At 40.3% G+C, this 26440-nt stretch overlaps 1 protein-coding gene across 1 annotated transcript in view; it reads left to right on the top strand.

The window, feature by feature from the left end:
* The window catches only part of OSBPL10 (oxysterol binding protein like 10), a 121908-nt gene extending 96626 nt beyond the window's left edge, over positions 1 to 25282 (top strand). The window contains exons 7-12 of the mRNA XM_075083299.1: positions 3179 to 3325; positions 8772 to 9255; positions 17974 to 18160; positions 19602 to 19784; positions 21346 to 21499; positions 22284 to 25282. Of these exons, the coding sequence (XP_074939400.1) occupies positions 3179 to 3325; positions 8772 to 9255; positions 17974 to 18160; positions 19602 to 19784; positions 21346 to 21499; positions 22284 to 22328 (1200 nt within the window). The 3' untranslated portion in view covers positions 22329 to 25282. The remainder of the gene's footprint in view (positions 1 to 3178; positions 3326 to 8771; positions 9256 to 17973; positions 18161 to 19601; positions 19785 to 21345; positions 21500 to 22283) is intronic.
* Positions 25283 to 26440: the final 1158 nt, after the last annotated feature.

The following is a 26440-nucleotide window of genomic DNA, read 5'->3' as shown; positions in this document are numbered from 1 at the left end:
GGCTGAGCTGTGCACAGCTCAGTACCTTTTACATTATGCTCTGACCACCCAGGAATGGAGCAAATCACTGCTTTTCGAGTTCAGCTATTCAGTTATATTTTATTGGAGGGGAATGTACGCCTGCGTCTGATAATTCAGAAAAGCTGCCATTAAAGGATAATCACTCAGCGTGATCTTTTGCGTTCTACTGAATGCTTATACATTGGTTGCTACCAAACTACATACTATTTCTGTGAAAAGAAAAAGAATTAAAAACCGGATTGGATTTTTATGACCCTTTAAAGATACAGTAGCTTTCTGTTTTGTGGCTCTGTGTCCACACAAGCTGTATTGTGCTTACATGTTGTTTTTTTTTTTTTTTTTAAGAAAATACGCATTGCTTAAAAAAGAAATGTCTATTTTCTGTGCTCTTAAAGAGTAATTCAGTAATTACTTAGCTAATGAGAAGAGAGGAAAATACAGAAAGGATGTTGCTTACTGAAGATGGCTGCTGTTCAGTTCCTGTGACATAAATTGTAAACTGATACTTAAGTTCTTATTTTCTTGGAAAGTGAGAAAAGGTGCAGATAACTGATGTCATTCTACATGTGCTAAATGTCGCTAGTATGTTGATAACTCTAATAGCAGAGTTGTGGGGTTTTTGGTGCCCTTGCACCTTGCTCTTAAAATAGGGGATAGTTAAGATAATTAAAATTATAGTCCTTATTGCAGAATGATCATTAAACATGCTTGATCCTAATGTTACATTGTACTAATCCTCCCTGATGAGCAGAAAGTCTTTCATTTAAATCAACGTGAACACTATTTTCCTGAGCACCTAAACTGTTTATAGGATTGCTTGCCCTCACTGTGCGCTATTTGTAGAGTAGCAATGAGAGGCAGGTTCTATTTGTTCATAACGTTTCAAAAGGCATGGAAAACCTAATACCTACTTCAGCAGGAAAGAAAAAAGGATTTTTGTCCTTGGCTGAATGTGCAATCTTCAGAAGAAAAAGAAAATTCTTGACATATGATTTAGTCTGTGAACTTGTTGATGTGTAATTTGTTTATTTTCTGATGCTGTTAGCAACTAAAGGTTACGCAGCTGTTACATGTTCACCTCAAAGCTTTGTTACCTGCTAGCATGTTCTCTCCGTCTCACACTTGTGCACACTCAGGCACGCTTGTTCCCCTTCCCCCCTGGCCCCCACCTAGAGGACAGCCCACCCGGATATCCTTTGGGAAACAGCAGCGCCGTTTCCCAGTTGGAGCTGTGTGCAATTAAACTCACTGAGCTCAATGCCATGTGACTAGAAACACAAGGAGGAGATTGACATCTGGTGCACACTCTCCAACTTGTCAGATAGCCAAAAAAAATAAAAGGGGATGGGAGTGAAGAGGGGAGGTTCCCTTGCTTTTTTTCTAGAGCTGTTAATTCCTGCTGGAGCTTGTGTGCCGCGAGCTCGGTTCATGGCAGTTACGGAAGTAGCAGTTCTTATTCAGTAGCTCAGTGCTCTCAATGAGGTCAAGCTGGATCAAGGGGAAACCTCCTGTGGAAGCATCTACTGTAAGTTCTGATATTGCTTTTTCCACGGTTCATCCAAATGAGTTGTAGCTTGTACAACTGAGCCAGGCTTCAGTGCTTTATGTCTCCCTAACTGATAATTTTGTATGAGGTTGTTGGGTTTTATGTTAATTGGACTTGTCAGTAAGGCATCAGTTGAGTACTAATGCTGTGCATTTTAGGTGGAAAGGGCTTATTCTATTATTTTGTGAGGGAGTGGGAAGAATAAAGTGTGGTTTTGTCCTTTTGAAAAGCTCCGAGCTGTTGAGGTTACAGCTCACCAGATTCTGTTTTATGTAATCTACATATTCTATTTTCTAAGTAAAGTAACTGTGAAGTGTCTTTCAAATGTCCTTGGATTTCACTAAATAGCTATTCTTCTGGGAATAGTGACTTAAACATTCCCCCCCCCCCCCCCCTTTTTTTTTTTTCTTAAAAAAAGGGAGAGAAAGAAAACACTTTATTGAAATCTTGGAAACATCTGTAGTATCTAAATTTCAGAGACACTCTAATGTGATCATTCAGAAATATATATTTGAAACCTAATTCTGAATATCAGGTGCTTTTAATGAAACTTTTCCTTTGCAGAGACTTTCACACTGAGATGAAAAATTTCTCATTTTATGTAACAAACTAGAAGTTTCTGCAAAAATGCTATTTAGCATGAAAGAATACTAACTTTTTGCAGGTGGTGGTGTCTCATTTACAACATAGAAACCTTGAGGAATATTGAAATGCTGGGCCATAGATTTTTCAGCTATATAAGCCAAATATTTTTTTAAAGTACAGAAAAACAATATATATCAGTAAGGCTTGCAGAGTGGTTTCAGTGGACTCAACAAAATACCACCTGTTTGGATTATTGTTAGTAATATATTGTAAAACCTGAGGGGAAGTAAAGTTATCACAAATCATTATCACTTTCTGCTGTAAAGCTCATCTTGAAAGGAGATGGCATGATGTCTCTCTCTTGATCTTCAGCTGGTACGTCGGGAAACTGGGCAGTATTGGCATTATTGTGCTGTGAAGCAGTGTAATGTTGCAAGTGTCATAAAGACTTGTGGCATTGCCTTACCCCCTGAAAATCTAATCACACCCCCCCGCCCCCCCAAGGAGTGCACTTTAATTATATCTTCTTTTTGTATTCTTCAGTTAATAGTCTTGACTTTCTTAGATATCAGTTTGGAAGTTGGATAGAGGAAAGGAAGAAAACAGTGTGAAATCAGGTCATGCAACATCTAGCTGTGAAGTATGACTATTTTCTGGAGAGATTTATGAAACAAACTCCTGAAGACTCATTTTCAACTGTACTTCTATTTAATAAATATAAGATCTGGTTTTTTAAATATGCTGTGACCGTTGGCATCACTGCAATATGAATATGAAACATATGAAATGATAATGTGTAAATTAGCATCTGACACTTACCAGTCTTGTTCTGAGGATAGGATCAAAATGCTCTATGAAGCCGTCACTGGATTTTTTTTAAATTTTATTTTAAATTTTTATCTTTTCTTGGTTTTAACAGAGGCTGTCTTTGGTTCCGTTGAGACAGCTCAATTTTTGAACATATATAGTGGAAAAAGACCATACTGTATCTTTTTGTCCAGATGGTGATATTTCTTTTCATTTCAGCATTCAGCTTCTGAGTTGATCCTAGTTGAAGATGAAATGACAGATACTGAAGATAATGAAGAGGAGGATTTAGGTGTCATGGATGATCAACGTAGTGTAATTCTCCATCTCATCTCTCAGCTCAAACTTGGCATGGACCTTACCAGGGTACGGACACTGTATCTCTTTTATAATCATTCATTCGTTTTTCTCCTTCTCATCCTTCTGTGTGCGTGTGTGTGCAAGCACGTGCATGAGATTCCTGTGAGCATGTTTTGCCCCCATGGGCAATGAAGTTTGCCCCTTCATAAAGGTGTGGTTCCAGAGAGCTGTGGAGTGCTGTCTCCTGCTAGGCAGGCTTTCACATGAAGTGACCACATCAGGTATTTTAGAGAGGGGAAGACATGGTTGGGGGGGAAGGGAAAGGGAAAAGAAGAAGCAAAAAACCTCTCAAGCCTCTTCCTTATTTTTTTTGGTAAGTCTTTCAAAGCAACCGTATGTTGTCTATGTATCCCACATGTATGTTAAGTCAGGGTGCACTGAGTGAGGAACCATGATGTCAGTTTTATGGGTGAAGGTATGTGCTCAAGTTACTGCTTTGTGGATTGGATTCCATTTAATTACTTGGCAGCTGCAAAAAACCACAATGGTAAAGAAATTACAGTCTTCAATGTATCACTGTTCTTGTCTGTGCTAAGCAGCTCACCAGTTTAACCTTCTGTGCATCCTTCTGGTCCTGGAACCAGTATTGTTAATTGGTTATCCATACTGATATGATCAGAGAAGTTATGGTGTCTGAGAAATTTCCCCTAAGTCCTTAGAGTTTTGGAAATGAGGTAGGTGTTCTGGAAGCAGGGAGTGCCTGTTATTGAATAGTCTATATTCCAGTGAAACCTTCTCATTGGACTTAATAATCAAGTGAATGTTTGTGAAGATATGGAATACACTTTACCTCCACAAAGGTTTTCTACTTAAAAAAAAAAAAAAAAGGGCAAATGAACCCCCTGGAACCCAGTTCACAAATAAGAAGAGCTCATTCTGATGTACTCCCTCCACAAATAAAAAAAAAGTTTGGAATGACCAGAGGGTTACCCTTGTGCATGAAGTAGTTATGCAGGAGATTCTTCTCATGGGCATTTTGATATTCTGAAGAGTTCATCTGCTTTCCTTCTCATCTTACGTACTAATCAAAATCTGTTTTTACTATCACTTTCTTGCAAAATATGGCTTTCTCAATATAGTATTTTCTGCTTCCTCTGGAACAATTGACAGCATTTAAAGATACTTATATTTTTTAACACTGAGCAATCGCATGGTCTGTTGCTAAGTATAGCTATTGAATAGCTGCATGGAAATTAATGTTTTGTTCTAAATAGAGCAAAAGTTTCATCATTTCATTTGTGAATAATTTATACCTGTCACTTAGTATCTCTGGGGTTAGGTACAGTGCATTTTGGTTTTTTCTTACATTCCCCAATTTTTCATAGCTCTTCCTCTTTTCTGTGTTGGTTTGCTAAGGCTGTCTCAGTCCATAATGTTTAAACTAGGCTAAGATTCCTTATCTGATGTTCTTGTGTCTACAAAACATTTTGTCTTTGGTAATGAACAAGATTTTTCTTCCCTGATTTCCAGCCTCATCTTTTTGTCACAGCAGAGGCAAAAACCCCAAAGACACAAAATCAATGTAAATAAGAGAAATTCCTGTAAATAAGAGAAATATAGGCACTTAGGAAGGTAAATCTATATGATAACCTGTTTCTCACATAATGTTCTCAGAGCACAGTTTTTGAGGATAGTGATTAATATTATCAGATCTATAATATGGCAAAATATTAGCGTGCATGAATGTGTGTATATCATACCCACAGTCAGAAAAGAGGAACAGGCATATGGCAGAGTTAGATCTATCTCTAGTCTGTGTGATGCACGAATACACATATGATGAGTATTAATGAGACATGCCACATGTGCACATCACTTTTCTGACCATTTTGAGGATTAAAAAAAAATACACAACAAGACAGCTGGCTGCTTTTTTTTTATTAACTTTGCTTCCTGACATGAGGCCCTTGGGGCCACAGGCGTGTAATGATAAAGCTTGGTTTGTTGGATGTACCTCTTATCATTTTTCATTATTCCTCTGAAAATCAGTTTTCAGATAGCCTTGATGCTAGTCGGCTTCTGCTGGAAGGGGTTGTGGCACAGTAGTTGCTAATATCAGAGGATGTTCTGTATGTTTCCATTTTCCTGTGCCTTCTTCCCTAGGGTTGTTTATTTGGCTCATTTTGTGAGCTATGGATTGTAACATGATACACACATGAATGAAGAGCTCTTCTGAGCCGTTGGTGGCTCTTGGGTCTGGATGCATAATCATTACCTTCATGCACCATATCAGAGGAACAGCATCTTTTCCTACGGGGTGCTTGCTTATGTTGGCCTTGCCTGTGTTGACATGAATTTTCCACAGTGATGATAGCCACGTTTAATGTTGCAGCGGTGCTTCCCTTTTGAAATGTGTCATGCTGCCATGCCTTCTAATGAGGAGTTAAACAGTAAAAATCTACTGTGAAGGAAAACACCCACAATGAAATATTAAATCTGCATGGGGATGTGCTAGAACAGGCTAGGCTCTGTGGTGGCCCAATAGACTTCAGTAGCTGCTAGAGAGAGTTGGGTGGGGAGCAGTTCACAGCAGCAGAACATAGTACAAAACTAATGCCTCGGCCTGGGCGAGGACCTTAAACCTCGTTTAAGATTGGAATTGCTGGGGAAAAATAAGTTTCTAAATTGGTTGTTCTTTGGACTTTTAAAAAATTAAAAATAGCAACAAAAATCACTAGTAGCCTGATAAATGTGTTGGCAAATGGTATCTAATGGATTGAAATTAATGCTAACAGTTTGTACAGATGGGTGATGACTCCCCCGCATTCCCTTACATTCGCTACACAATTAATATTTGCTAAAAATGAAGGGTTGCCATTCTGAGTGAAAGGGCTGCCAGTAATTCTGCAGAATATCAACCTGTTGTAAATGAACATTGTAGTACGTTCATGATGTCATGAGTTTTTAATTTGTTTGTCAATGTACTTTCACATTGTAATACTGAAATATAAGTGGGATGAAAAATAGCCCACAGTGACACAGATGACAGTGGAAAGCTTTTGTACCTCTAGGAGGAGGACATCTCAGCAGGGGGTGTCTGGTCCGATTTCTGAAGAAAGTAGGGAATGGTGCTGACACCCATGTTTTGCCTCACAGAAGATAGTAGGGGGGATGGATAGCTCTGTCCTTAAGAAGTCATGCTCTTACTTTTCTCAGTTGCATTCAGATCTAATTAAGTATAGGTGACTTCAATGATCAAGCTTTGAACCAATGCCCTCTTTTGAACCGCAATGAAAAGGCAAGAATGCCTCTTAAACCGCTACCATTTTGCATGAAGCCTGAGAGAGAAATAAGAACAGAGATTATTCTAACATTTTAGAATGCCATCAGGAGATTTTTTTGCTTCAGACTTCAGCAACTTGGTATTTATTCTAGAGAGATTCTTTTGTCCATTTGGTCATCATGCTGGCTTTTTCTCAGAGGAAAAAATGAGGCTGTTTTGACATTTTATGCAAACACAAAACCAAAAATTGTAGTCCAAAACCAATATAAAGAACATAGGTCCAAAGTCTGTTTTTCTGGACAGTTCATTCTGCTTGGCTGCAGAAGAGTTGAAACCTCATTGCTTTGGAAGCTAGAATAGTAATACAGGTACATGACAGTCCAATGGTGGCAAGAAGAATGCCATACACTTCCAAATTAGTTTATTTCTATTGTGTATATTTCTGCAGAAATCAAGACAGGGCCAATTTTTTTTTTTAAAAAAAGACTGGTGTGATTTTTCACAGGCAATTTCACATTGTACTTTCAGGCAGTGAGATTATTTAGCAAAAGGCAATGTTTTCTAAATATGTTATGTAATACTGGAGCCTAAAACCTAAAATATTTTTCATATGTAGCTCTGCCTTCTTTTGAGGAAACAGTTCAATTATTCTATGCAGCGGATCCTTTCCTGCTACCATTAAGGATGTAGTTTCCACTTTAATTGGGCTTTTAAAGCAAGATCATCTGAGCTGGAGTTCAAGCTTTATTCAGATTTTCAATTGATTCTTGAAACTGAATAATAAGTGTCCAGTGGTTCATAACATCTCATTTAGTGCCAGTGTTGGCATAGCTGTGTTAAGTACGTAGCTGGGAAACACACAGCTAGTACTTGAGAGTGTAGCTAGGAGGGCTAGATGAATAAGTCAACCGGGTGAAACCACAGCAGTCTTAATGTTGTACCATAAAATTTGCATCCTCCTAAGTACGGTCCATAGTTTTCTTTCCTTCTCCTCCATTTGTGCTAATAAAGGTCACTCTTTTTAGAAACAGCCACTTGGACGTAACGAGGTGCAGAGTGCTGTTTATTCAGATGAGTTTCCCTGCCCTTTCAAGTCTGTGCAGTGAACTCATGATAGTCACTACTGGTGTTTCGAGACACAAGTGGTGGGTTTTTTTTCTATGTTTCGCCGTCAGTTTCCCCCCTGGTAACCTGGTCTTTGAGTGTACAATTTATATTAAAATGAGATCATGTATTGAGGTTCAGTACTGCTGAACTGCTGCATTTTTTTAAGATTGTATCAGATAATGAATATTTGGTCAGAATGAGAATGTTGCAAGTAAGATGGAATTGTTTGAAGAGCTAAAAATACTGTAAGAAAATCTACTGCCTTTCCACTTTGCCTTCCAAAGTTTTAGATTTCACTTTTAAAAACCGATCTCCTCAGCCCCTTGCTATCACACCACCACGGGGAGTATAGGCTGTCTTTAACACTCAGTAGTTTGCCACTCACATTTTAAAATTAAGGTCCTGCATCTTTTCGTCTTTACTAACCTCATTAGGTTGGTAATAGACCATGAAGAATCCTCAAGGCTTACAGAGTCAGAGGAATATGACAGATGGAACTTTGCTTGATTTATATCTAAACTTGTAAAACTTATTAGCCTATAAAAGACTATATGTGTGTAAATAATATACAGAACGAGAGAGCGTATGAGCATGCGTGTTACCAAACACAGTGGTGATCTGTTTTTTTTTTTTTGCAGTTGTGGTGTGTTGACTTGCCATGTAGGTATCAAGGCTGCGTTACAGTGCACTCCAGAATGTTTCACTGAAAACTTCATAATTCCTGAGGGGGTGACTTTGGCAACATCTCTGTTGCTAGATGGGCCACTCGAGGAGAACAATTTATGTTCTTACATCTTTATTACCTAATTAAGATTAACTGAGAGGAGAGGAAAAGGCAGATTTCCACGTGAGAGGAGCAGCCCATCCCTGTTGCATGAGCTGCTGTTGAGAATCATAATGAAATAGGAAGCGGCCTGCATGGCTGTCAAGGCTGCTGCTTTTTCCTTTGCTCATTATTTATACTGCAGAGAAAATGAAATTGGTGTGGCGGGGAAGAAAATAGGCTGTCCTGAAAGTTGACAGGGCCAGAATTGCAGCTGTCTTAACTGTTCTCCCCCCCCTTCCCCTGTGGTAGTATGATCATGGGGAAATCATATCTGCCTTTGTCTGCTTTGCATACAGGTAGTGCTTCCAACATTTATTTTGGAGAAAAGATCCCTGCTGGAGATGTATGCAAATTTCATGGCCCATCCAGACCTGTTTTTGTCAATTGCAGCTGGAGCCACTCCTGAGGAAAGAATTATCTGCTTTGTGGAGTATTATCTAACAGCTTTTCACGAAGGCCGAAAGGGAGCGGTTGCCAAGAAGCCCTATAACCCTATAATTGGTGAAACGTTTCATTGCTCGTGGGATGTGCCTAAAGATAAAGTGAAAGCATTCAGAACTAACGGTGCCTCCACGGTTTCTAAGGACCCAGCCAAGGAGTTTGGCCAGGACCAGTCCACATGCTACAAGCTGAGGTTTGTAGCTGAACAAGTATCGCATCATCCACCGGTCTCTTGCTTTTACTGTGAGTGCAAAGAGAAGAAAATGTGTGTGAACGCTCACGTATGGACCAAAAGCAAGTTTATGGGCATGTCAATAGGTGTTTCTATGGTAGGTGAAGGTAAGAAATGTGCTTTTATCTTGGTTTTCTGAGCTAATGTTGTGGGTGTCAGCACAACAGCAACCCAGATATTTTCCTGCTTGCACTCCCTGTGACCTTTCATTTGAAACTTGTGGCTATTTGCTTTTGTGAAGTTTGGGATTAAAACTGTAGGGTTCATGTAACTTCCTTCTGTCCAGGCAGAATGTGACACACACTAGGTATATAAATGTGCGCTTACATTTATGTGAGACACAAAATCTGAAGTACAGTCATATGTTAAATTGTAGTAGCAAATGGCTACCAACAGTATATTCTGTAAGAACATTTTTGTCTTGCTCACTTTTAAAGTAATAGGCAATTTGGTATGGGACAGTTTCACAACTGGAGCAAAGCAATAAGAAAAAAACACGTTTTTACTTAAGCCTAACATTCTTTTTTTCATGGTTTCTGCAAAGAATCATGGTTTCTGTAGTGTTTACAAAGTTAATTTATTCTCTCAAGCTTTATTGCAGGTCCTGTAGTCAAGGTATAAATCGTGATTTGCTATATCGTACATATACGGTCTGCTTTGTACTAAGTTATTGCTCAGTATGAATTCAGAAATGCAGGGAATCATAACCAATTCTTAATGGATGATCTGAACTGATAAACATACCCGCACCACTACCGTTACTGGCTGCTAATGTATTGACCTAACGTTTCTAAGCAATTTAGCCAGTCCCTTTTTGCCATTTGAGGGTCATTTCCTCTGTAGTGTTTTTAGTGTTTTATCTTAACTAGTTTTTAGACCGTGGTCTCAGAAGCACCAGGACAACTTACAGTAAATGTTGCTTTTTGTCATCATTATGTTAAATACTATGGTATTAAAGTAGTAAAAAGGAGTGGGAAATGTACTGATTTGGTTTTGCTTATTAGTAACAACAAAACAATTATGGTGAAAACATAGAGATATGTTCTGCTATTTCTGCTAGCTAGAACTAAAGGACAAGCTCAAACAGAAGGGCTACAGTAGCCCCTTTCCTGGTGGTAATACATTCCCCTTTTTGTAGAAGAGCCGTGCAACTTCCTTGCTACTGGATTTGATATTGTTGTGACAGTAAAAGCCTGTTACAGCACAGCTGTTTCCTTCTTCCTATGATTTAGGTATTTTGCTTTTAATACAGGGTTAAGGGAGTTGGGAAGGGAGTGTCAGAAGAGAAATCAGTCCTTCTGTCTGTCTCCTGGCTGTACTGTTGCCAGCCTGAGTCATTGGTCTCACTTGCTGTGTTTTTCCAGTACACGTTCATTTCTAGTACTGTTTTTCTCAGTGAAGGGAGCTATTTAATGGAAATAAAATTAAACATCAAGTCACTTATGATTATGTAGGAGTACGGAAATTTCTTTTTCTAGCTGCTAGCACACACAGTTCCCTGGGATTGGGAGTGTCTACTGTGGGGATTATTTAAGACTTCAAAGTCCTGATGTGCCCCAGTTTTCACAGAGAAAGGGTCTAGGAATTAACCACTTCTCTACCCCAAGCAGTATTTAAAGAGCGTTTGTGAGAATAAGTTCTCCCCTACTCCCACCCCCCCCCACCCCCCTTTTTTTCCCCTCATGATCCTGGAGATATCCCAGGGGTGGAGGCAGGCTTTTTGGAACGTTTGCAGTGGTGAACCCTTTTATTGCAAGGTTTGCTGCTGTCTCGATGATGGGCATTCTGGGAGGAAGTTTGAGTTTACCAATTTATAGTTATCATTTGCCTTTTTTGTTCATGTAAGCAGTGCAGAAGCATGCAGCTTCCTGGTGACAGCATTTCTGGGAAGTGTTGGAGAAACTCCAGGGCAGCCCAAGCATTTCTCTTGTGTATTGAGGACTGGCAATAGGCAGCAAGAAGTTGTACCACTGAAGCTTTTCTACCATCTGAACACAGCCAGCCTAAACTTGACAGCCTCTGTTTAAAATGTTTGCTTCACAGTGCGGTTTCATCACTCAAAATTACACTTTCTTCATTTTTTTTCCCCCCAATTAATTTTAGTCCCAGGGAAGTCTTCCTGTTTAAGTTGGTGTGTAGATTTGTCAAACTGTACAAAAATTAGTATCTACTGCACACATTTATCATGTGCTGCATAAATATAAATTCTGTATTAGATTGAGGTCAGCCTGAGCGCTGGGGAGTAGATTGCTGAACCAAGAAAGATTAGCCGCCGGACTTAAAATGTGGAAAAACTGTCTGTATTTACATGTCTGGTAATGCAGAGCCTAATAATTTTTTAATGTGAAATATAATTTGGAAAATTTTCTTTGTATTCGAGGACATTTTATGCATTGCAAATGGGGTAGGTTAGTCTAGAGTAGATAGAGGAAAGATGCTGTTAGAAGGTGTATGAAGGTAGTTAAGATAGGTGGAAACAAAAGCTAGCTACCTAGGAGAAGCTTTCTGTCAACAGGGTTGGCTGGTAAAGTTGTAGAATCTTATTTTAAACTGATAAAATGACAATAAGTGAGTTTCTCGGGAATGATTGAGGTATGACTGATCCTGCTTTTCATAAGAGATAAAGTGACACCTCATGAATCAGAAATCCCTGGGGTTGGTTTGTTTCTTTATTTTGCTGCTGTGCATTGGATGACCAAAGTAATCATGTTATTGCTGATTGGGTTTTTTTGTCTCATCTCTTCCGCCTCTTTTTTTTTTTTTCCCCCCCATTATGAGCATTCAGCCTTTTCTTTTTTTTTTTTTTTGCTGTTGCTGGAGTTTACTTACGTACATGTGAGTGCTTCTAGCTTTTTTTGTTAGATCAGTAAGGATTTTAGATTCTGCATGATTCCACTTGAAAGATGCCACTTGAAAGGCAGTCTCCTTGATACCTCTAATACACCTGTGTCCATTCTGAGACTTTGTTTAAATCATTCTGGTGTTGGTATCGTAGTTCCATTATACTTTGCATTCATTCGGTACTATTTGATTTATGTGGGACAAAAAAATTCCTTCCAAACAGAGCATTAGAGAGCTGCAATTAATGTTTTGGATAATTCAGTGGTAGGAAGTGACCGTCTTGTTCTAGTTCAGCTATTTATCAGAACAGTTTTGTTTGACTTGTAACTTAGTTGTGACCTTAGCATGGAATAAAAAAAAAAACCCTGTGATTTGTTTTGAAATTTTGCTCTTTACTGAATAGTTTTGTGTGTGGCCTTCAAACAATTCAGTGAAGCTTTTGTCCATTGCAGTTGGCTATTTACAGAAATACAGTAGTACTGAAGTTTTGGACCTATATTGTGTAAGGAATATGCTGATGATATTTCTGTGGTGCTTTTGAAGCATATTTTTTAACTTGTCACAATGTCCTTACATGTACAGAGCAGGTTGCCTTTCATGCTTTGTTAGAAGCAGCAGTGGATATGCTGAAATAGGATGTCATGGAAGTACAAAGGTTTGTATAAGAATTAAAGAATTAGGGGATCTGAGGACAGTATGGTCCTGCCATACAAAGGGTACAGCTCGGTATCTTAATTGTACAATTTGTAGTGTATGTCGTACCTCACAGTGACTAGGATTTTTTTTCTCTCTGTGATTTTTGTTTATTGATTCAGAGTGTCAGTTGCAGAAGTGCAGAAAGAGTAGGAGGGCGCTCCTGGAAATCCATGTGAGAAGCTGTTTTATATGCTAGCCCTTCATCTGTGGTTATGAGGGGTCTAAATCTGGCTTGCTAATGAAATGTTGCAACTTTTTCTTCACTACATAACAAAAACCCCATTCTTCAGAGCAGTCAGCGTTGAGCTTCCTCATGAGAAAGCTACCCTGAATAGAAGAGAGGGTATTTTGCATAAAAGAATTCACTTTGCGTGCAGTCCCCAATTCTGGTTAATGTTAATTATGTACTAATGAGAGACTGAGGGAAGAGTGTAATGAATAGGATCACATTAAGATTTAAATTAGTAAGGGATGGGAGAGTCAATGTAAATATTTAATGGTTTTTTTTATGTGGTCCAAAGAATCCTCAAACAGATGCTGATTGTAGGATAAGGATGTGCTTCAGTGGAAAAAGCTGTGGTGAGCGTATCTCAGTGTGGTTGTGCGTGTTCCTTTTCTGCTCTTGGGTTTTGTTCCAAAGCAGCAAAATCCAACAAAAAGCATCACGTTTGATTTACAGGTTAATTTTGCAGCGAGCATAAAGTATGTTTAAGTGGATTGCTCTGTATTATCAAGTGGCTAGTTATGTCTTGTGGTTTTACTGCTGCTATTTTAAATGTTTTAAAAACTAGTGAGGTATAGGCTTCCAAAAATTACTTTTTAAAATTGAAGTCAACCTTGAAAAGATTTGATGGGTAGGGAAAAGGTTCAGTGCTCTTTCCAGGGTAAATCTAAATGAAAGCAATGAATGTTTTTTCTCTTTTATTTTTTCCCCCCTGTTGAAATATATGTATGTGTTTACAGATGTACAGAGTTATAATTCCTATTCCTGAGGCATTAGTGACTTTTTAATCTGCTAGTCCCAAAGATTGACTACTCCATGCAACTAGATCTACCTAAATATTTCCCTAGCACTGATTTTTGTATTAATATTTTTTAGCCCAGTGGTTTCAGAACGGTTTCTGTATGGCATGGCACGCATTATTTAATTTAGCAAATGGCTCCAGTCTTTGGAAAATGAGCAGTGCAGTGCAGCTCGCTGGAACATTTAAGAGATGAAGAGAGCCCAGTTCTGGCATCCTACGTTTTCCTGTGTGAATCTGCACGGCTGGTGATGCACTACACCCGTGTGGCGTTCATCCTGTATGTAGCTTAGTCCTGTTTGCGCTGTGCTAAGAATAATGCAAACAGTATGAAAAGCCCGTTAAATTAGGAAACTGCCCTAGGCCATTTGCGTCCCATGTACCATTTGTTGTTCAGATTGATCTCCATACAATCAGTGGGAAGCATTAAATTCCACATGCCTCTTCTGCAGCTTATTGATCCAGGGTCTTCTCTGGGTATTTCATTAATGTGTGTTACTGGAAAATCAATTCACAAAGCTGCAACATCGGTGAGGGACATGTAATAGTCAAACGGGGAAAATATGCCGCGAACATCACTTCCTTTAATGCAGGCTTGAGGAGTCGTGGAAAGGAGCGTGACTGTGAATATGTTGCCTTAGTCCAAAGCAGGAGTAAATAGTGTTGAGGACATTTCAAGGGGGAATTTCAAAATCCTGCACTTGTTTATAAAAAACTCGCCCTTCTCTCTGGGATTTTTTTTTTTTTTCCTAAAAAGCTAGATTACTAAATCCACTGTTCCTCCCGTAGTACTTACCTGGTGCATTCTTCCATGCGTAATAGTTGCCTATAAAAACTTACGATTTTTTTAAAGGAATTTGCAGTTTCCAGAAGAATTTTTTGATGTGAGAGGAGGAAACGTTACTGAAAATGGCAGAATCTTCTGCAATTTTTCATGTATATTTACTTATAGCCATTTTTAAACTAAACGTTAATAATCCCTTACAGTGGGGAAGCAAAGGAAGAAAAAATAGCCTGTGTAATACATGTAATATCATGTCTGTGTATTTTTAAAGATCAGTCATAATGTAGAGAATACTTACAAGCAGATGTTAAGAGTACGCAACGCTTTAAAAATAGCTGTTAGATTTTAGGTTTTCTGCCTTTAAGTTCTCAAGATTTAAACTTGGCCGGGCAGGGCGTGAATTCAGATTGTGGTAGGAATTACAAATGTTGACTCTCAGTGTCATTTTGGCTTCCCCTTCCCTAAGAGAGCACGGGTCTGAGTTCAGCTACAGTCTTTGTGCTGCTTCAGTTAAACGAGCTTTTGCATGTGGACTCTGCAAACGATGGAATGCAAAAGTAACAGCTACCTTAGCACTAAAAGTAGTATCAAGTTGTGTATGTTTTAAATCTTCCCTTTATTCTTTTTTAGATTATAATTATTGAGCTGGAGTCATATTTCAAGTGAGATAGCGCTTAATTAAAAATGTATTTATTCAGGTGTTTAAGGAATTCAAAACATATGCTACCGGGTGCTAAAAATACTGCCGAGAGAGCTGGGTTCAGTTCTTAATATCTAACCTGCTGTGGTGGTTGAATATTTATATTGAAGGTCACTGCTGTTATTTGCTGTTCACTTTTCAGCGTGCTTGGCAGAGTTCACTACAGCTCTGTGGCCCTCCCACTCGAGTATGGAGAAAAAAAGCTATCGAACCCATCAGAGAGACAAAAGCAAACCTATACTAACCCTGAAGGAAATGTTGTTTATCATGGCAGTTTTCTCTCATGCGGGGGGGCACATGCAGTGACGGTCAGAGGATGGCTGGGCCCGGGGACGCAGGAGGCTCTGGAGAAGCTCATGTGAAGGTGTGGTTCACAAATACAGTGAGGTTCTCCCCCAGTAGTGAGCAGCACACCTGTCCCACTGTACTGGTGGTATTAGACCTTTTGTCTCTTAAAAAAACCCAGACACAAAAACCTCACAACAACAAAACCCCCAAAACCATCATGTTGGAAGCTGATGCTTTCAGGCGGGCTGTGCTTTTTGGCTGCGTGAAGGTTGTGTCTGTGCTTAGACCATTAAGACTGGGGAAACGTTACCTCACGGGTTGCTGCTGTGTGTCTGTTGCCTGTGACTGTAATGAAGAAGGTGGAGAATAAATGGGAGGAGGAGGAGAAAAGAAAGCTGACAGACTCGAGTCTATAACCTGTTGTAGTTCTCTCTGGAAAATGCCCAACTGCAGACTGTCAGTTTTCCTTTTTGCGTTTGATCTGTACCCATTAGCTTTCTTTGATCCTTTTTAAATATCATTGTCTAGTTAAAAGGCTCTTGATTGTTCTTTATTAATTTAATGTTGTTATAGCATCCATTTAATGAGTTTGATAAGCAGAGTCGTCCTTATGAGTGAAAGTTCTTCCTGGGTGAGCTGGGTGTTCAGCCTTCCTGCCCTGCGTTCAGCTTGGTTTTACCTGCAGGTACGGAGCTGGGGAAGCTTGAGGCAAAATGTGTGTATGTTCCACCTGTGCCCTGGCTGTTCCCTGCTGGTGAGGGCTCGGCATGTGACACGAGGAACTTGTGATTTGCTGAGGCAAAATGATTAAAGGTCCTTTCAAGACATTGCTTTTCTGTGTGCTTTTGCACTTTCCGTCGCGTTTGTGTCAAACTTGCTGGAGTAGAAGTGCTGGCAGGCCCGGGTTGCAGAAGGCCTGAGGACAACTGCATGAAACTCTTCTGGTTTGCAAAAGATGTTTTCTTGTGGAACAGCTTCTACAAAGCAGAAGCGACAAGTTTCAGAGCTTCCTGTGCCTGCATTTAGTTCTGCTAATTGGAGCCAATATTTAAGGTGATGATTCTGTTGGAGCTCTGTGCTTTTAAACTTTGATTGTTTTTTAGGTTTGTGTTTTCATACAGCATTAAGGGCATATTTTTATGTTGGCAGTAGTAGTGCTTTGTTCCTAGCTAGTGTTTCTTCATCATTACATGTCAGGTTACTTGCGAAATCAGTGTAGTTATTCCCTTAGACAGGCAGACTAATCTATACCACTACCAATGTGTTCTTCCCCTGTCTGCCCCAGGGTGAAGGCAAATTGGCTCAAGCTCATCTTGTTTCTAAACAGATATTGTTACTATGTCAAAATCATTTTCCTGATCCGCCCCCCCCCCCCCCAATATTTCTGGGTTCTAAGTGCTGCCTGTGATGGGTTATTTTCAATCCCTGTTGTGAAAAATTATTTTTAAAGATGTAATTTTTGCCTTTAGGCAGTTATTAAATGGGACACAAAAGGCTGTAAAACTCTAGTCAAAATATACTACAGATACTTGGCATGATGTAATTCTGTGTACAGGTTTAAGGTGCTCTTTATCTGGTCTTATGTCCTGTCCTTCGTCATCCTGAAGACCAAACTACTACTATGGTGGGGACGGAGCTGTATCCTTAACTCCAGGGGAAGCTAAGCTCTGATCAGACATGCAACTTCCTTGTTAGTTCCAAATAATCTTGAAAAATCACTGCTGCTGCATGTTGTTTAGTTACAACCCTGTAACGCTGAGGGTGGAGGAACCTTTACAGAATGAAATAGAATTGCCAGTAACTTCCCCTGCATGGTAGAGGCATTGGTCTTGGTGGTAACAGAGCCGTGGCCCCTCATTGATTGTCCAAGACTTTGGCTAAGGCTGTGTGGGAAACCGGGCATTTAGAAATGAAGGAGCAAACTTACAGAAAATTACTAGACGGCTTCCTTAAGCATGTTTCCTAGTTGCACCCAGGCAGACCTAGAGGGATCCTTTCACTCCCACCAACAAATACATCAGTAAGAAATTAGTGGAGAGGACCTGGTCGTGTGTGATTGACTGGAGAACTGAAGAGCCCTTTGGCCATGCCAGTATTTTTTCTGGAGAAGGACTGTGACATGATCCTGAGTGAGCACCTGAATATTCAGTATGGCTTTTTGCAAGAAAATGCTATTTTTTCCCAGCTTTAACAGTCTATTCCTTGTCAATAACACAAAACAACTAATCCAGTCAGATTTTCTGATAAGCTGTTTGGTACCATGAAGGACCCCAGGGTTCACATTCAGATCGTGTGCTTTTGAAAATGTTTGTTCCAAAGAGCCGATTTTTTTTTTTTTTTTTTTTCTTTTTCTTTAGCAGACAGGACCCTCCTTCAAGGCGAGTTGGGTGTTGCGCTCTGTGGAAGTACTTTTTGATGACAATCATTTGTAAGTGACTGTCAGGTCTTATCAGTGAACTTTTATCATTTCACTTCCAACTTTCTTCCTCTGTAGGTGTTCTTTACTTGATGGAACATGAAGAGGAGTATGTTTTCACCCTGCCTAGTGCCTATGCTCGCTCGATACTTACCATCCCATGGGTGGAGCTTGGAGGGAAAGTCAACATCAATTGTGCGAGAACGGGCTATTCTGCCACGGTCACGTTCCACACCAAGCCATTCTATGGAGGGAAGGTCCACAGGTACGGGAATTATTCTTGTCTTATTCTTGTTAACCTGCAACTGGATTTCAATGGAAAGACTCTTGGGCATCTCTTTGGTTCTGTAGTTTATAGACAGATACCTGAATCTCTTTTCCTATTAGTGTCTGAGATGACTTACAGCTTTAGAGCATGGTATATTGTAGTTATTTGTTTTATATCGTTTAACTGAATTAGATATATGTCTCATTAAACTAAAGTGAATGTATTCGTCCAGCCTTTTTTGCTTGTAAAAATTGCTCTAAGTGCAGGATTAGAAAAATGTACCTAGAAGAGGCAATATTTCTACTACACCAGCTCCTGCTTCTGTGCGAGTCTTGTAGATGAACTGCTGTTCCAGGTGGAGCTCCTGTAAGGGGGAGAGAAGCGAAAGCGTCGCTGCCCATAGCAGTAGCTCCCTTCTGGGGACTCCCACTTGTGCACTGAAATTCCAGATGATGAAAATATTGGTTTTGTGTCTTTGGTTCCCCTTTGCTAAGGGTGTGAAGAGGCACTGTGCGGGAGAGCTTCCTGCCTGTCTTCCATGCTCAAGTTGGTGACCCAGTCATTAACATACACAGACCTGTTCTTATTCTGCTGTGGACTGTAGCGGTGTCCAAGAGAAGGCTGTGCTTTTGCATGGTTACCTCTGTTTTATTTCAGTTGGTCTAATTATTCTTCCATATGTGTGTCAACCATTTCAATATTGTGTTCAGTCAAATATCTGCATGGGCTGTTTTGACAGGAGTTTTTCTAAAAGGTGGAGACTAATAATTGGTGCCCTCAGGGCGAGTGAAAATTGGAGAAGGTTGTGCTATATTAGTTTAATAATTTAAAAACTTAATTGAGTTTACAGATTACTTGACATAGCTTGCTGAAGCGCATGTGTGCATGTTCATAGACACACACACACACAAAAAACTTCTCCCTGCATTTTGGTTTTCCAGTCCTACCTATCTATTTTGCTCACTCCTAAACTAGTTCTTGGACCACTGAGGCAGCTTCAGTCATTGCCTCTCGGCAGCTGAGAAGTAAACTCGCAGAGCTAAAGAAGAAAATAAAGGTACCTGAAGTCTTTGACATAGGTGTCTGACAGCATTATCTTCAGGTGTGAAAATAACGTGTGTACTGAAAATGTCACATGAATGCCGGGAGTTGTTTTTCAGGCTGGTGAGGTAAACACTTCTGGGTTAGAGCTGAGTATCAGTGTGTTAAGCTCGGTTACAGCCATACCTTGGGATAACATCATCCAAAAGCTATTGCTGTGTTAGCAGAGCTTTCTGGGGTTGAGTCTGTCTTTTTGTAGACAGCATCATTTCTTTTCTTGAAAAATTACTTTGTAGAAAGCTGCCTTTGTAGCCTGAGCTGTGGTAGTGCTTTCATATGCTGATAATAAATGGTACCAGTTATTTCTGTCGTCTTTTTTTCTTCCCTCTTTAATTAGGGTTACAGCCGAAGTGAAACACAACCCCACTAACACCATTGTATGCAAGGCACAGGGAGAATGGAACGGTGTGCTGGAATTTACCTACAGCAACGGAGAAACCAAAGTGATTGACACTAACAAACTGCCTGTTATCAGGAAAAAGATTAGGCCAATAGCAAAGCAAGGCCCGCTGGAATCAAGGTAAGGTTGGTAGGGGCAGAGGTGTTACAGGGTTGTGCTTCTGCACCTTGCATGGGAACAAACTGCAGCTGTAAATGGTGTGGTTCAAAATCGCCTCGCTTCCTACAGCACATTAATCTGGGCACAAATAGCTGAAACGGCATATTGGTCCTTTGGAACATAAATTGCATTCTAGTGACACATACATCAATTTTATAGAGGAGGAAACGCTTGCATGCGTTTTAATGAGCACTTGGAAAATGGTAATGCAGTGTTTTCACCTGCTTTTTTGAGTGAATGTAACATGGTAGTCCAATTAGTTAGTTTGTCACAAGTAATGTTGCATCTTATAAATTACACTGGAATTTCATGTTTTAGAATATATATGTGTGTATAAAAATATGTAAAATGTGCTGCAATGGGAGATACAAATACACACACACACACACACACGTGGTTTCAAGGCTCTCAGCACCCACGTCACATGCCTAACTGACATTAGAAAAAAAAACAACCAACTTGTTCTGTTATTCACTGGCAGTAACTGGTGACGCTTATCTTCAGAAAAATCTGTATTTTTATTGAATTTAGGAACATTTTATTGGAGGATTTGAAAACATGAGTTAAGCTCCACTTTATTATCTGTAAATATGTTCTCTTTATTGTGCAAAGGTGTCTTGAGTCATTGTGCAGGGTCAGATATCATTTTCCTACTTTCCAGACATGCTTGCTTATCACAAATTCATTCTTCCCCTGTGGCTTAGGAACAGAAAGGTTGGAGTAAATAAGGAAACCAGTAGCTCTGCAGTGTATTTATTGTATTTTGTGGATAGTAGTAAGCAAATTACAACTATCCAGTGTTTCTGCAGGATATGCAGTTTATCAGATTGTAAACAGAAACTCATTTAAACACGCCTGGAAATATGTGAAAGCTGCAGGCAGTTTCTTAGTATTTTTCTGGGCAAAGTTTCTGCTGGCCTAATACAGTGTGAGACGGCGTTGCACCCGAATGTGGTCAGTCGTGTGAAAGACGAGTTTGCTTATGAACTGGTAACTGTTGTTAACTGGGAATATGGAGCACAGGCCTAGAAGGGCTGTCTAGAATCAGCGCATCAGTTCCTTGTTAGTAACCTGGTGGGGACAGTCGGTGGCCCAGTTTGATGTACTCTTGGCTTTTGGCTAACATTCCCTTAGAATTCAGAAATCTAACTGCAAACAAACGCAGAATAAACACATGTTGTCTGGGGGTGGATCATCAGTTAAGAATGTGAACAGGAAATGATAAATCCATCTGCTTTGAGAAAAAAGCCCAGGTTGTGAAGAGTCAGGAACGTGAACAAAAGCTATTGAGAAAGCTAACTTGCACGGCAAAACACTGGGAGTTGAGCAAATCTGAAAATGTGATTCACAGACGCAATGAATATCCGAGGAGAGCGATGGTTCGCAAGCTACGTGACTTGCAAAAAGTGGCAGGGAGAACGTGGCAGCAGCCTGCCTCTCGCCGTCCTGTCGGCTAGCCAGGCGCTCGGCTGCGGCAGAGGCATTCTCACTCCGTCACTTGTGCTCCTTCTCCATCACGCAGGCACCTTTGGCAGCACGTCACCAGTTCTCTGAAAGAAGGTAATATCGATGCAGCAACAGAACACAAGCACCGCCTTGAAGAGAGACAGCGAGCAGAGGAGAGGCAACGCGTGGCTCTTACGACGCCCTGGAAACCAAAATATTTTGCCAAAGAGGTACTTTCATTGTCTTATTTTTAAAGACCCTACAGTGTGTTTCTGCGTACAGGAGGATGCTGGAGTAATTGAATTTGTCTGTGGTTTTCACCATGGGCTGGTGTTGCATATCACTGATGGTTTTAAATTCTATTTTTGCCAGTCTGGCTCTTAAAGAAGAGGAATGGATTTTTCCACGTCCATATTGTAAACACGTTCACCTTCATTCAGTTAGATTTATTTTAACCTGAATTTTTGGTGCCTAATGTTAGGCACTTAGAGCTGTGGGTTTTTTAAATCTTAAAATCCACACCTTAATCTTCAAACGCTGCGCACTCACACCCCCTGCTAATCCTGATTGCAGCGTACTAAAGTGAACATGACCTAGGGATATTTGTCCGATGTAAGCAAGCACGGACATCTTAAATGCAGTCTTGGGCTTCATCTGCTTGAAATTAAGCAGATTTTACTAAGTTTGTCTTTGTCCTTTCTCAGAGGGAAGGGGGAAGGGAAATGAGACTGACTGAGGGAATTATTATGCGGCTGCAACTGTGTTGTCGCATTAGCCAGTACGTGCAGCTGTTTAATCCAGCAGTTCTTCTGTTACATCCTCCTGTTGCTTCTCTTCCCCCTTGTAATTTTTTTCCCTCCTGCCCAGATTACCTGTAAATTCATTAAGCACAGGATTTTCAGATGACACGGATGGTTTCTTGTGTTGATTATTATTATTTTAGTGTTTATGTGGACATACACAGATCCAGTATGTATAGATCTTGTTTGTAAACTCTCCCTAATTTTCTTGCAGGGCGATGGTTGGCTATACTTGAATCCTCTCTGGAAGACCCATTGACGGGATAGAGCAGTTGCCTCATAACTTTTCCTTAAAGGCATTAAAATGATACAGTATATAACTTCAAGGTGTCACTGAATAGATTCCGTTACCAGAAGATAAAAACGAGAAGCTGTATACTGTGAATGATGCATCTCAAAATAACCACAAGCTCAAGTTTATTCAGGAGCCATTTTGTGTGTACGGATAGACAAACACACACGCACACGTCCACATATACGCACATACATACACGCAGTGTGTATGTGTTTGTGCGTGTATTATTTACGCTACATGTACACAAGTATAAACACTAACAGCGATTTAAAGACCTTTTCCTCTAAGTGTTAGGGCACAGAACTCCTGCTGGACTCAGCTGGGGTTCCCCGACTTGTGTGCTTGCAGGATCAGGCCCTATGCTAGTATTTAAGAAAATACTTTTTTATTAGTACTGGTTAAGGTTTTTCTATTTTTCACTTTTGCCAAAAATGTTTTGCACTTGAAACGTGACGTGTCACTTAATGGCAGTCATTCTGTCTAAACAGTCATTGAGTAACTCACTTTGACCTAAGAATGAGACACTGACAGCGCACTCGCCCTTCGGGGTGCTGATTTAAGAGCATGTTTCCTGTCACTCACGAGTGTGGATTTTCTGCCACCTTATAAGAAGTAGCAATACCTTCTCAAGAACATGGTTCGCACTAACCCCTTGCGTCCTCCCTTTTTTGTTTGTTCGTACTTGCAGCTGTTTAACAGATGTCCTGTCACCAGTGAGCCAGCTGCTCTGGTAATTTTGATCTTGCTGCGTAATTTTCTCTGGCTACTGTCGTGCCGATGCTTTTGGGTTACGTGTTCCGCTAAATCCCTTCTGGCAGACGTAGCTGTGGCGTTCCAGCTCGCTCTTGCCTCGGCTTTCCACCCCCATGGAAGAGAGGGATAGCGCGCCACTGGGCTGTGCCTGAGGCGCCCCAGCTCACAGCCTTGCCTTTTAAGTTAAACCGCCGCGGATGCGTTCACGCTGAAATGCCGGGATGCGCACTGAGGCACGTGAGGCGGGGTGGGGGAGTCCTGTCCTGCTGTGAGGGGCGTGAGCCTTCCCCACCAGCCGAGAGGGGGGGTTCTGCACGCCGCTCTGGGAAATCAGACAGAGCTCGTCTGGTCAGAGCCCTTAATTCCGTGTTAAGGCTCCAAGCAGACCTGTATTTTGATTTCTTTTGCTTTTGCCCCGGTCAATCCAGTAGCTTGATCTTGCTTTGTAAGGTAACCACTGTGACGCTAAGGAAGTCGATTCTCAAAGTGTGATAAAGCTTCGTTGCTTTCTAGTTCGTATTCGTTGGAAGTGAAGCTGTTTTTGAGAGAAGTGACAAGAAAAGGCACATGTAAAATGTGCTGACTTCCGCTCAGCGCGGCTTTTTACAGCACCCCATTAAGAACCACTATATTTCTAACATACAGTAGCATGGATGCCTACCCTTCTGTAGTACTGATTAATTTTGTGCCTTTTGTCCGCTTTCTTAATACAATAGCTTCTGCTTTATAAATATTACACAAATATATTTAGGTCAAAGCACCACTTATATCCGTTCTTGTGCGTCCTGCATTTTATAATTATTTTTCTGGTAGATTTTAAAATCTCTCGAGCAACTCGAAAGGCTCAGCAGAGGTGTGTACACAAGGAAACATGCCATTAGTTGTTCAATTGGACATGCTATTTAATAGATCTTTACATTTGAACTTCAGATCCGTATTTAATGAAGATGTGGCTCCTTTTCCTCCGAAATGCTATTTTGTCTGCTTGTACGTACTTGCGTTGCACATCAGAAAGATTCATGTTACAAATGATTTAAATCCTATTTTAAAAAAAAAAAAAACGCGGACTGTATGAGCTTGGTTTTGTAACTGACTTTTTTTTTTTTAAAGGAAAAAAAACACCTTATTTTTAGGAATAGCTGATGCTTTTCTGTAACAAAACCAAAATGATGCTGTCATAGTAATCACTGAACTACGATCAAGTATCATCAGGAAAACATGTACTTTATCACCTGCAAGAATTAACTTTATACTGGATCTGCTCTTGTACTAGTGGTTAGTCTGACAAGTAACTAGAAGTATTCACACAGTTTGTAACATCATCACACAGAACAATCGAAAACGCAGAATTAAACATGTGGAAACACCCTCCCAGAACTCTGACTTTCACACACCAAAGAACAAGCCACACGCTCACTACAAATAGCCATTGGAAACCTCTCTGTCAGGCACGCAGGCCTGCGCTCCTGAAAGAGTAGACCTCTTTCAGCTTTGATGGTGTGACTGTCGAGGCTACAGAGACGCTGTAGCCATTCTTTTAAGGAGCAATTTGAGTAATTTTATGCTTGTAATTTACTGAAGATTTTTTTCTGTCTGCATGGTTGGTTGTTTCTGCATGCTGAGAACATTCCGCTTGTGCTCTGGTGAATGGATTTGTTCTGATGCCGTGAAGAATCCCCTGATGCCATTCCCACTGGTTCTCTTCCAAAGTAACTTGGGAGAGGTGAACATAAAACTAGTCCTTTCTGAAAAGATCCCAGCAGGGAGAGATTCCGGAACAAGATTCGCAAATCTCATTTTATTTTTCTGATAGTCATGTGCTCAGTATATTTTACAGGACTGAAAAGTAAATATTCATAAGCCTTATTCTGTAGGTTGTTCCAATAGCTGTCTCAGACTTGCAAGTAAATATTTTCAAGTAGCCAATGTACACTCTGAATTGTAATGTAAAAACCTCCATGTAGTTCCTTTTTTTTTTTTTTTTTGTGCACACCTGTAGAAAGCCTATGCAACCTTTTTCTTTCTTAAATTAGAAATGTTCAGAAAGAAAATTTATACCTTTATCATTTAAAAGACGCTCTGGCAGTCTCTTCTGATTTGCCTTCCTTTCATAATTTGTGAATTTAAAATGACGACGCTCACGAATAAAAGATTTGTTTCATTTAGTGGTGAGACGCCCTTTCTCTTTCCGTTGAAGCATTAGTTAACTGGTGCCAGTTCCTCAGGGGGCCGGGAGCTGTTGGCGGGGCTCTGACAGAAGTGGCCGTCAGCTGAATCCCGGTGTGGTGTGGGGTTTTTCCATCCTGTTCGTACCGACGGGCACCGTACAGGTAAGTTTTTTGGAAAACAGGGCTGGGCAGCATCAGGAAAGGCTGGGGAACATATGCCTTATTTTGACAACTAAAACAGAAATAGGTTAAGGCGTTCCCTTGTTTCTGAAAACCACTTTTCATTTAATCTTTGTCATTAACAGAGAGTCTTGATTAGGTACCTCCTTAAAATGCAATTCTAAATTATTGCAGCATTGGACACTTGCACAGGGAAGGAAAATGCACTCAGAGGCTTTGTGGATCCGGGTCAACATTTTTCAGGAGTTTGATAATGCTGTTTTGGTTTATTTTAAACATCCACAGCGTTGGAAACCAGTGAGCAGGCACCCTCTTTTGTTTCTATGCAAAACAGAAACCACCACTGGCTGTAAACAGGACAGGGAACACGACCCTTCCGTTGCACGGCTGCGAGGCCGTCTTGGAGCAGTTTATACATTGTTTAAAGACATCAGCGAGTTTTAGTCATAGCGAAATAGGAGTTGTTTTTACTCAGAGTGAGATTGAGAAGTACAGAGGGCTGAGTCAAAGCATTTAACCTTTTTTTTTCTTTTTTCAAGTGTTAAATATCCTGATAACGTTAACTAATGACTTTTATCCCCCTCTGTTATGGAATGACTTCCACAAGTCAAAATATTTCTTCTGGGATTACCACTAGTACTGCTTGACCTCACTGCTTTCAACTGTGATGATTAAGCGGTACAGAATTTATGCAACACTGGCTTCTAAACACTTGCAGTTTTAGTACATTAGCAGCTGAAGACCAGAGCCTGGCTTAAGCATTTTTTTTTAAATTCAGATTTTACAGTTTTGTGGCAGTTATGCTTCGACATTAGCCCTAGTAGAACAACAAAAGGATGGCTGTTGCTAAGGAAATAAGGTAGCATGGAAGGTGTTCGATAATGATATGAGACGCTAGTTTTCTTTGCCAGTACAGGCATGGTTCAGTTCTCTCTCAGAGAGAAGAAGTAGAAGTTAGTTTAGCTGAGTGAGTCT

This window comes from Phalacrocorax aristotelis, chromosome 2 (assembly GCF_949628215.1).
Source record: "Phalacrocorax aristotelis chromosome 2, bGulAri2.1, whole genome shotgun sequence".
NCBI classification, from domain to species: domain Eukaryota; kingdom Metazoa; phylum Chordata; class Aves; order Suliformes; family Phalacrocoracidae; genus Phalacrocorax; species Phalacrocorax aristotelis.
This window is presented reverse-complemented; position numbering and strand designations above follow the sequence as displayed.